General features: G+C 44.9%; 1 protein-coding gene across 1 annotated transcript in view; it reads left to right on the top strand.

The window, feature by feature from the left end:
• LOC124556263 (glutamate decarboxylase) overlaps window positions 1–12,649 on the top strand; it is a 167,992-nt gene that overhangs the window by 134,057 nt on the left and 21,286 nt on the right. The window contains exons 10-11 of the mRNA XM_047130249.1: window positions 5,217–5,366; window positions 11,150–11,344. Coding sequence (XP_046986205.1) covers window positions 5,217–5,366; window positions 11,150–11,344 — 345 coding nt within the window. The remainder of the gene's footprint in view (window positions 1–5,216; window positions 5,367–11,149; window positions 11,345–12,649) is intronic.

Raw genomic sequence — 12,649 nt, 5'->3', positions numbered from 1 at the left:
GAGCAGTTGAACGGAATGGACTGTATCTTGAAAGGAGGATATAGGATGGACATCAACAAAACAAAACGAGGATAATGGAATGTAGCCCCAAATTAAATCAGGCAATACTGAAGGAATTAGATTAAGAAATAAACCAACACAGTGGGATCACTTCTTTTATCACCGATTACCAGTTTCAACCTGCGTTGCAGATTACTTTTTTCTGTAGCTGTCATGAAAACAGCTAATTTTCATGTTTTCAGGTGTGCTTATATCGAAATGAAAATGCAAGATTATCTCTCGTTTTGAAGTTATGATGACTTTACGTTATTGCCTATATAAGCTTACGCATGTATTTACCTTGGTGTTATCCCTCGGAGTAAGCTCACTGAGGGAGCAACCGCTTTGCCTAGCGTTAGTAGTTTTCTGCATGTGATTCCCTGATTAGTGTGCAACAGTGATCGGCTAACACTGATGCACTCCACTATCCCTGGTAACTCATTTCCATATCCGAAATTTGCTGGTGGAAGAGTTCTCCGTGCCCGTCGGTTACAGCACCACAGTTCAAATCAAATGGCTCTAAGCACCATGGGACTTAACATCTGAGGTCATCAATCCCCTAGACTTAGAATTACTTAAACCTAACTAACCTAAGGACATCACACACATCCATACCCGGGGCAGGATTCGAACCTGCGACCGCAGCAGCAGCGCGGTTCCGGACTGAAGCGCCTAGAACCGCAGCACCACAGTTACCAGGGAAGAAGTCCAAAGGAGAATCTAGGAACCTAGGATACGAGTATGTTGCACCCCAGTCTGTTGAAGTAATGCAGAAGATTTGCTACAAGATCCTTATAGTTTTCTGCCCTCATTTCCTGGAAGGTTTGTTGAAGCATGAGCAAGGGCATCCCAAGCTAACTTTTCATCACCTGTCAGGAATGTGTTGAAATGCTCATCTTTGCACAGGTGGCGTATCTGGCGACCCACGAAAATTCCCTCTTTTATTTTAGTCTCACTAAGACCTGGAAATTTCTCGCGCAAACAGAGAAATGCTTCCCCAGTCATGTCATTGGCCTTAAAGAAGTTTTGTGTGAGGCCTAATTTTATGTGAAGAGCATGAAGAATTAGAATTATGTTCTTGGTTTCTACAAGTGCTTGATGCATAACAATGTTAAATCCTGGTTCAAGTGATTGACGCTTAGGAAGATCTCTCTTTTTATGATGAACTGCTTTGGCGCGTCTGTCCCAGAGGCACAGAAAGCAAAAGAATTTGGTGCAGCCTTGTTGTAGCCCAAGAAATATGCCTATGTCTTTCAGATCCCCGGAAACCTGCTATTTAAACCTGTCATATTTCAATCGCAATAACAACTGTTTCATATTATCATATGTTTGTTTCATGTAAGGTGGGTACCCAGTCGGAATCGATGGTAACACATTGCCATCATGCAGTAGCACACACTTCAAACTTACTTTGGAGAAGTCGATGAACAGCCTCAACTAATTACTTTTATAGTCAATGGCCATAGCTGCCATTATTATCACCTTCGAAAAATGGGAGGAATGGCATATGGCGGTTACGGAACGCAGTCACATTTACAGCCCCATTAAAACAGTTCCACTGTTGTCTTGACGCCAATAGTTCAACTTTGCCTTTTGGCAATTTCAGATCTCTCACTTGGTCATTAAACTCATACTGTGTTACTTTGGGAATCTCTGTACACTCATCGATACACTTAAATCAGGATCTTTCAAAGAACTGGGTTTTGAAGGTGATGGTGCAGCACTAGTTTCACTACCACCCTTGTCACTATCACAGTCGGGCGGGACGGGAACAGGCCGTCCGTCTTCGTGAGGCACTCGTCATTTGGCTGACGGTATGTTAGAATATATCAAGGAAGACTTCTTCTTCTTGGAAGTACCATGTGGTAATGGAGCTGTCATACAAAAATAACAACCATTCACATGGTTTGATGGTTCTCGCTAAATCATGAGTACAGCAAAGCCCATGGAAGGTCTTTTACGATTCAACCACGAACGAAGACGATGTGCAACATACATGAGGAGCCCAGGGCTTGTCCGGGCCTTCGACTTCGCAGCCAAAGTACAGTCTCCATGCTTTCCTAATATATGGCGCTATTGGCCTCCTTTGCCATTTCAGTGTAGCCTGTCCACAAATGAGCCCGCATCTCGTGGTCGTGCGGTAGCGTTCTCGCTTCCCACGCCCGGGTTCCCGGGTTCGATTCCCGGCGGGGTCAGGGATTTTCTCTGCCTCGTGATGGCTGGGTGTTGTGTGCTGTTCTTAGGTTAGTTAGGTTTAAGTAGTTCTAAGTTCTAGGGGACTTATAACCACAGCAGTTGAGTCCCATAGTGCTCAGAGCCATTTCAACCATTTTTTTTTTTTTGTCCACAAATGTAGCAAAAACTGTCAGCACTGTTGACACCGCGCGGGGTAGCCGTGTGGTCTGAGGTGTCTTGTCACGGTCCGCGTGGCTGTCCCCGTCGGAGGTTCGAGTCCTCCCTCGGGCATGGGTGTGTGTGTTGTCCTTAGCGTACGTTAGTTTAAGTTAGATTAAGTAGTGTGTAAGCTTAGGGGCCGATGACCTCAGCAGTTTGGTCCCATAAGACCTTACCACAAAAAAAAAAATCACTGTTGACGCATTTGCGACACATATTGAATCTCAGGAATCACAATGACCAAACGCACTAACTGCACTTCAATAACACGCTCTTCCAGCATACGAACAGAACACAGCTTGTAACAGACTGAAACTATGCTTAAATGAAACATGCTTCGCTTCTCCCTTCCTCTTCCCCTTCCCTTTGTTGTTACGAGCCCGGGTTAAAAACAGCGACAAAATACACACAGCTATTGTTGCCTGAAACTCCATCATTCTGTCTACCGTCAGTGAAATTTCGAAGCCCATATGGGAAGGGAGTGACAAAGAATGCTAATAAGATATAATTATAATGAAATGCCTCCCCCTTTAACTTGGAAACCAGAGTTAATTTGAGTTTTTCATTGTTGTTTTCGTTATCAGCGGGGTCAATATAGTTAACAAACATTTATTTCATCTCAATCACATTTTCACTGTTGGCTCGTGTAATAGACACAGAAATTTACGTTCTAACCATGTAAACATTTTGACAGCAACACATTGCTCTTTTCTAGCTGTACAACCACCTCAGCCAGCATAAGTCATTATGGCAGCATGTGGAATAGACAGATAGTAAACTTCTTCACAATAAAGAATTACTTTCATTGTGATATTATAGAGCGATAGGGCTTTTAAAGATGTAGGTGCACTCGTAATTAATATTTCCTTCCAGTTTGAAATCCTTTTTCTTCCGACGTCGACGGGAACGACGCCAATTTTTATGCTCAGTTGGTGTGGCTTAATGTATGGGTAAATGTGCATCGACATTACTACCACTCATTACTACAGCTGTGTAATAACATGAAATGACTGTACATCCATAGCTTTATGTTTTTCCCAAAATGTTATGCCCCTTTATTTGTTTTGTGAAAAACCGCCTTTTCTTGCTGCACTGTGTTTTATTCCTCCCAAACGTGTTTCGCGTTTTACGCTTTAAGGCATCATCAGTGGCATCCAGATGATGAAACCTTAAAATGAAAAAGGCGAAACGCTTTTGGGAGGAATAAAACACAGTGCAGCAAGAAAAGACGGTTTTTATTTACAAAACAAATACACTCCTGGAAATTGAAATAAGAACACCGTGAATTCATTGTCCCAGGAAGGGGAAACTTTATTGACACATTCCTGGGGTCAGATACATCACATGATCACACTGACAGAACCACAGGCACATAGACACAAGCAACAGAGCATGCACAATGTCGGCACTACTACAGTGTATATCAACCTTTCGCAGCAATGCAGGCTGCTATTCTCCCATGGAGACGATCGTAGAGATGCTGGATGTAGTCCTGTGGAACGGCTTGCCATGCCATTTCCACCTGGCGCCTCAGTTGGACCAGCGTTCGTGCTGGACGTGCAGACCGCGTGAGACGACGCTTCATCCAGTCCCAAACATGCTCAATGGGGGACAGATCCGGAGATCTTGCTGGCCAGGGTAGTTGACTTACACCTTCTAGAGCACGTTGGGTGGCACGGGATACATGCGGACGTGCATTGTCCTGTTGGAACAGCAAGTTCCCTTGCCGGTCTAGGAATGGTAGAACGATGGGTTCGATGACGGTTTGGATGTACCGTGCACTATTCAGTGTCCCCTCGACGATCACCAGTGGTGTACGGCCAGTGTAGGAGATCGCTCCCCACACCATGATGCCGGGTGTTGGCCCTGTGTGCCTCGGTCGTATGCAGCCCTGATTGTGGCGCTCACCTGCACGGCGCCAAACACGCATACGACCATCATTGGCACCAAGGCAGAAGCGACTCTCATCGCTGAAGACGACACGTCTCCATTCGTCCCTCCATTCGCGCCTGTCGCGACACCACTGGAGGCGGGCTGCACGATGTTGGGGCGTGAGCGGAAGACGGCCTAACGGTGTGCGGGACCGTAGCCCAGCTTCATGGAGACGGTTGCGAATGGTCCTCGCCGATACCCCAGGAGCAACAGTGTCCCTAATTTGCTGGGAAGTGGCGGTGCGGTCCCCTACGGCACTGCGTAGGATCCTACGGTCTTGGCGTGCATCCGTGCGTCGCTGCGGTCCGGTCCCAGGTCGACGGGCACGTGCACCTTCCGCCGACCACTGGCGACAACATCGATGTACTGTGGAGACCTCACACCCCACGTGTTGAGCAATTCGGTGGTACGTCCACCCGGCCTCCCGCATGCCCACTATACGCCCTCGCTCAAAGTCCGTCAACTGCACATACGGTTCACGTCCACGCTGTCGCGGCATGCTACCAGTGTTAAAGACTGCGATGGAGCTCCGTATGCCACGGCAAACTGGCTGACACTGACGGCGGCGGTGCACAAATGCTGCGCAGCTAGCGCCATTCGACGGCCAACACCGCGGTTCCTGGTGTGTCCGCTGTGCCGTGCATGTGATCATTGCTTGTACAGCCCTCTCGCAGTGTCCGGAGCAAGTATGGTGGGTCTGACACACCGGTGTCAATGTGTTCTTTTTTCCATTTCCAGGAGTGTATTTCTGTGCTTGCTGCGGAGAATGGCCACGAAAAGAAACTTGTTTTTATGCCCATGTTCTCATTGTTTTACTCATGGACAGATGTATACATTTTGCATGTTGACAGGGAATACTCATCAGCTGCAACCAGATGAGTGCTGAATATTTGTTCATGCAAGACAAGCTGTATGACGTCCAGTACGACACAGGTGACAAGGTGATCCAGTGTGGCCGCCACAACGATATCTTCAAGCTCTGGTTGCAGTGGAGAGCTAAGGTACTGCAATAAATCGCAGGCATAGCTTTTCGTATGTAGTGTAGAGCGAATTACCTAAACTAGAAGCCGTTTTTTTCATTACCCCTAAATAAATCACTCGCTTTTCATAGAGCAGGGTTTCCCACACTGTGTTCCGCGGAACATTGCTGTTCCACTGGAAATGATTAAGTGCTCCGCGAAAGACTGTTACTAACATGACGTTTTTCCCCATAATTTGACGATACTAATATTTTTTTAATTTTATTATGATGCGTTATTTGCTATGATTTGAAATGAAGTAATCACTGAATAAAACAAGGTTTTCTCGTTTTTAAAAGTTTTATTAACCTTCAAAAATATCAAGGTGTTCCATCAAAGTACCAGGATTCTTAATGTGTTCCGTAAAAGAAAAAGTTTGGGAACCCCTGCCTTAGAGATAACTATAACTTACCCGACATTATTAATGATAACACCTTGGAAGTTTCTAAAGTTTCTGCTTAACTTTTATGTTTTTTCGCCCAGTAATGCATAAAAGACACCTCTGATTCTTACTTTCCATTAATCATAATCACAGGTCTGATCATAGTAGTAGCCTAAACAACTATATACATATACAGGGTGAAGGGAAATTCGAACACTCTGGCTTCGCAGCGCGACTCCTCACGTGCCAGCGATAAAAAATGTCTGTCACAAAATTTCGTCTGGCGAGTACATCCGACAGGAAAAGGTCGTTAAAGAGTGCAATCTGGCAACACTGTAACTACATGTATGGTAATTACCTCTGTTAACACGTAACAGTCGTGCTGTTCGGTTGGTGCAGTGGATAGAGTTATCGGTTCGCATACAGCAGGTGGAGGGTTCGATGCGCGGTTGGGGTGCATATTTTTTTTAGTTGCTACTTTGATTCAGACATTTCATACTGTAATATACACCGTTTCTTAGGTCACATTTATCGTAAGTTTACAACGTTTTGTAACGCTGAATATAACAAATACGTGATTAGACAAATAAGAAATAGACAACTGAAACAAATGACCTGTCATGGGACAGAATAACTACAAAAACAATATCAATTTCTAGATTCTAAAGACGATAGCACAGTACAATATCACAACTTATACTTGTAATTTATACTATATGCAATATGAGTGCTCAGATGTCACACATTAGCAACCAGTGACAATAATAATGTCCATATTAATGACTGCACGACCTTCACAACAGAATACGTTGCCCTCAGAACAACAGATGCTCAAAGGGACCTACCTTCACGTCGAAACATTGCACAACTCGCCGAGTCATACAGCTGTGGATCCTTCGCAGCAAAGCTGCATCCACAGTAACAAGAGCAGCATGAACACTCGCTACCAATTCTTCCACATTCGTCAGTAGAGTAGAGTACACGTGCTCCTTCAGGCATCCCACAGGAAGAAATCCAGGGGATTTAGTTCAGGTGTATGCGGTGGCCATACAACTGGACCTCAGCGTCAGAGCCATTTCTCTGGAAATGTTCTGTCCAAATACTGTTGCACATTAATTCCAGAGTGTGGAGGTGCACCATCTTGTTGGAACCATATCCACTGCCGAACATGTAGTGGAATATCTTCCAGAGCACCAGGCTGATAGTTTGAGAGGTATGGCTGGTTCAAATGGCTCTGAGCACTATGGGACTTAACTTCTAAGGTCATCAGTCCCCTAGATCTTAGAACTACCTAAACCTAACTAACCTAAGGACATCACACACATCCATGCCCGAGGCAGGATTCGAACCTGCGACCGTAGCAGTCGCGCGATTCCAGACTGAAGTGCCTAGAACCGCTCGGCCACACCGGCCGGCTTGAGAGGAATGCATGACACCTTCGTACAGTCAACCGGTCAGGCAACATGTAGGGGCCCAAACACCTGTCGCCCAATATTCCGGCCGAGACATTGATACCAAAGCGCATTTGATATCTACGATCACCGGTGACATGCGGATTAACCCCACACCAATGGTGGACATTGTGCATATTGAAGACACCCTCATGAGTGAATGCTGCTGCATACAACTATATTACGGTGTTCAAGAAGTCATCATTGGCTTCTTGTTATTGTTGGAAACATTCATAGAATTGCATCCGCTGATGGCGATCTGCCGGCCGCGGTGGCCGAGCGGTTCTAGGCGCCTCAGTCCGGATCCACGCGACTGCTACGGTCGCAGGTTCGAATCCTGCCTCGGGTATGGATGTGTGTGACGTCCTTAGGTTAGTTAGGTTTAAGTAGTTCTAAGTTCTAGGGGACTGATGACCTCAGATGTTGAGTCTCATAGTGCTCAGAGCCATTTGAACCATTTTTTGATGGCGATCTGCAGGATGCTGGTACTGCGTGAAAGCATAATGATAGGGGTGCAGTCAATGCTCGTGCAGCATGTTAACGACCGTGCGTTGCAAGACATGCAGCTGCCTTGCTATGCTACGTGTACTTCGCTGGGGTTGTTTGTGTATTACCTCCAGAATAGCTTCCTCAGTAGCTGAAATATGACAAGTCTGTGGACCACCTCTGTCACGCGATGGTGGAAGGAGAGAACCTGACTCCCAAAGGCGTAGCTCCGGACGATGAAACACATTTTTGTTTGGATGGCGTCGACGAGGATATCTAGCAGCATATTCACGAGCGGCAACACCAGCCCGGTTATCAGAAGCACCAAGAACCACATATTCATCGCTTGTGGTTGCCATCCGCCTGCCACACTGGTTTACAGGTTTACAATGAGAAAATTCGATACGTGTACGCAGGTAGATTGGATTCTGTCACGGGCGCGTTATTCCGCTTAAAAGTAGTCCCTGTGTGCTGGACAGTGCATACAGTATAAATACGCTCTCAGTCCTGCGCGCTGTTCCACCTAACGTGCATTATCCCTCTGACAGATATTGTTCTCCATGATTCATCCCGACACTGCTAATTGTGAAATGTTCGATTTCGAATTTCACTGTTTCCCTAACGGTAATAGACATGATGTTTCCGCAATCCCATCGATAGAATAATAATAATAATAATGTATTAAGACACGTACTAAACAGTATGCAGTTACCAGACTCAATGCTGAAAGGTATAATTAGTGGAACCAAGCTGATAACACATACAAATAGTAACCGAGTTTGGACATTATTCGCAAAGTACGTCGCTAGTCCCATTGGCAATTTAAGGCCCTAACGAAATGTAAGGGACCTGAATGAGGCAAGAATAGTAGTTGGTGCTAATCTATCGGACGATTGGAAGAAGTTACAAAGGAAACAGGTTTAGCATCTAATAGATGAAGTGGTGCGAATAAATTCACGCCCACGACGTGGAAAGCTGACCAATCTTCCATTTCTACGATTGTAGTATGTAGGCGCAAATGTTTTCTAGAGGACCTGCTGCAATCGCTGTTGACGATAAAGATGCCAGATACCGTGTCGCCTTTACATTTACAAAATGAAAAACATATGCCTCAACCCAGGATCGAACCATCGACCTCCTGCAAGCTAACCCAAAACTCTGTCCACTGCACCAACTGTACAGCACGATTACTGACACCAGTAGTTACCATACACGTGGTTACAGTGTTGCCAGATTGCCACACTCTAACCTGCTTTTTCTGCCGGATGCACTCGCCTGACGAAATTGTGTGACAGACATTTTTTTATCGCTGGCATGTGAGGAGTCGCTCTGCAAAGCCCGAGTGCGCGAATTTTGCTTCACCCTGTATAAGTCGATCTAGACAGCTTTATTCAGAAAGTATCCATAACGATCGCAGACTCATTCAGAATATTTATTTCCTTTATTGATTCGGTATGTTGTCGCCACAGAAAGCCAACACTGCTTTGCACCTACAAGGGCGGCATTCATCGAAAAAAAGAGCAATCAACAGATCCGAAACAGTCGCGGGATAGGCCGGCTCAAACGCAAAATTTGTACACGAATCTCAAACATGATAAGTAGAATTCAAATCTGGTAGGCAAACTGACCACAGTGCTGAGTGATAGTCTCACTTTTGAACAAACTCAATTCTATGCACTGAATACAGTTCCCCTACAAAGTAAATAAGTCGTGAAAACATACAGCAGAATGGACCGTAGATGGTCTCGTCCCTTACTCAGAGCTATCAGCAACCCGTTTCAGATGACGTGTGTACAGTGCAGATTCCTGTCTCCATCATCATCGTCACCATGATAACAGGATGGTTCGAAATCACATGTGGAACTGTTTCGCCCTCCGTATTCTGTTCAGATGCAAATTCCATGTTTTCCTTTTTTGGGTTCAAAATGGTTCAAATGGCTCTAAGCACTATGGCACTTAACACCTGAGATCATCAGTCCCCTAGACTTAGAACTACTTAAACCTAACTAACCTAAGGACATCACACACATCCATGCCCGAGGCAGGATTCGAACCTGCGACCGTAGCAACAGCGCGGTTCCGGACTGAAGCGCCTAGAACCGCTCGGCCACAGCGGCCGGCCTTTCTTTGGACTCGGCGCAAAAGTGCTGCCCTTCACAGTGTTGAAATATTTGCCATTTACGACGACGCAGTAGCGAAAATGCTCAAGTGTTCAGAAGTGGACCGGAGCCAGTGACCGTATTCAGGATCTCTATAATTCCAAATAAAACTCAAATATTTCTTTACTATTATTAGTAAAGCAGTTCACATGTAAATTTGTTGGAAGTTCAACTAAGGATTTTACCCAGTCTCTCACAGTAAGTGGGCTGATGGTGTCATACGAGGGTTGTTCGGAAAGTAAGGTCTGACAGGTCACGAAATAGAAACCACTGTTAAAATCAAAAATATTTTACTTGCAACAGTTAGCTACACCTTCCAGCTACTTCAGCCGGCCTGTGTGGCCGTGCGGTTCAGGCGCTTCAGTCTGGAACCGCGTGACCGCTACGGTTGCAGGTTCGAATCCTGCCTCGGGCATGGATGTATGTGATGTCCTTAGGTTAGTTGGGTTTAAGTAGTTCTAAGTTCTAGGGGACTGATGTCCACAGATGTCAAGTCCCATAGTGCTCAGAGCCATTTGAACCATTTTGAACCAGCTACTTCTCTACATAGTCGCCGCTCAGACTTCGATATTTATCGTAGCGTTGTACGAACTTTCCAGTACCCTCGTCATAGAAGGTAGCCGCCTGTGATTTCAACCAATTCTGTACGCTGGTCTACACCTCGTTGTCTATGCCAAAATGTTGTCTTCACAGCTAGCGGTTCAAGTGAGCAGAGATGAAACTCAGAGGGAGCCAATTACGGGCTGTATTGTGAGTGACCAAACACTTCCCATCGAAAACGCTGCAGAAGCATCTTTATTACCACTGCAGAGCGCGGCAAAGAACTGTCATGAAGAAGGAAATGCATGACAGTTATGTTACGTGAGCTGCATGATGTCAGCCGAAATCTCTCACTAGGCCCTCACATTTGGTGGGAGACACAGTTTTCTAGGCATCTTTACGTGCTCACTGTGCGCTCAGAGCTGAAAAGAGCCACATGCCTCAATCGACGGGCATACTAGAGACACTGCAGAACACATCTGTGCAAAACTTCACCAATTTTTCACTGTGTTATCCATTTCGTTCCCGACCGAATGTTACTTTCCGAATAGTTCTCGTGTAATAGTGGAGAATACTACTACGACGCAATGCAGTAACCGAGAGCCCTTGCATTTTATGCAGAGGGTTTATCTGAGCAGCAAGAACGTCCATTTTTCTGAGTTTCTTATTTGTCTTCTGAAACAAATGATTAACGACCATTTTGAACTGAAATCGCAGTACTTTAAACGAAGTTATATTCTTTTGCAGGGAACTGAAGGCTTTGAAAGGATGATGGATAGACTAATGGAGCTATCGCAGTATATGGTACGTCGCATCAAATCTATGCCAGAGAAATTTTACTTGATAATGGAACCGGAAATGGTGAACGTCTGCTTCTGGTACGTGCCGACTCGAATGCGATCCATGACACACGATCGCGAGCGGGAGAAGTTGTTGGGTCAGGTAAGTGTGTATAGTTCAGGAAAAAAAAATCTTATTTTCATGACATTTGCAATCTTGTGACACGTAGTTTTTGTCATGATACGTACGATAAAATCATCAGTAGCCAAAATATATACACACATTCAAATAGTAGACGAGTTAAGGTGAATTTAGTCATCGTGGCGGAAAGCAGCACATGCAGAAGATTTAAAAATTAACTGAGGACCTCAACATTAACTACTTACTCCAGGCTGTTGGTAAACACGTCTAATATTATTTTCGTATTCTCCATTCAGGATCTGTAACTGACACAACAGTTGTAATATAAGTTTTGTTTTGATCATCATATTCTTTGTATAACTGTTAATTTTGCAATGATGAATCACGCTATATCATGTAACAACCCGATGGAAGGGTTTGGGTTTGGGGGTGCCTGGAGAACGATAACTGCCATAGTGCTGACAGTGAAGTACACAGGAGGGGAGGGGTATTTCGAAATGGGGATGTTTGTTTGTCACATTTCATAGCATTGTATACTAAGTACAGGAGAAGAAAAATGCGAAGAAGATGATTGTTTGCATAAGCATGACAATGCATCGTGTCATAAAGCAGCATCTATGAAGCAATGGTTCGTGGACAGTAACATTCCTGAAATGGAATGGCGTATCATAAGGCCTGAACCGAACCGAACAGAACACCTTTGGAATGAGTTATAACATCCACTACGCACCATACCCCAGCGTCCATCACCGCCATCTTCTCTCGTTTCGGCTCTTGAGGAAGAACAGGCTACCATTTCTCCAGAGACATTCGAGCACCCCAGTCAAAGTGTCCCCAGCAGAGTTGAGGTCGTAATAGAGGCGAAGGATGTAAACATACCGTATTAATTTCCGCTTATAGGTGTCTGGATACTTCCGATCAGAGAGTGTATGAAGTTCACAGATAACGAATGTGAGTATGTGATTTGTCATATCAACAAAAAACAATTTCTTCAAGACGTAATCCTGTTGCAGTAATACGCTGTAGCAATTAACGTATTTACAGAGTCATGTTGATTGACAAGAAATCATCTTCCGTGTTATTCCTGCTATAAATCGAACACCAATGGTGGCCGAGTATATGACAGGTACTATAGGAGTGAACCCTATCTTTCAGAGTGCATTTTTCAGTACAGATAGATGATGTTGGAAATGCTGTTCCCAGAGAGACTGTCAAAACGCTTGTTAGATACCACAGCACGCTGAAGGTCTTACGAGGCGAGTATCAGCATTATGAAATTCGCCTTGTAGTTTCGTATGTTGTGTTAGTGCTCTGTAAATTTTATCG

This window comes from Schistocerca americana, chromosome X, assembly GCF_021461395.2.
Source record: "Schistocerca americana isolate TAMUIC-IGC-003095 chromosome X, iqSchAmer2.1, whole genome shotgun sequence".
Lineage (NCBI taxonomy): Eukaryota > Metazoa > Arthropoda > Insecta > Orthoptera > Acrididae > Schistocerca > Schistocerca americana.
This window is presented reverse-complemented; position numbering and strand designations above follow the sequence as displayed.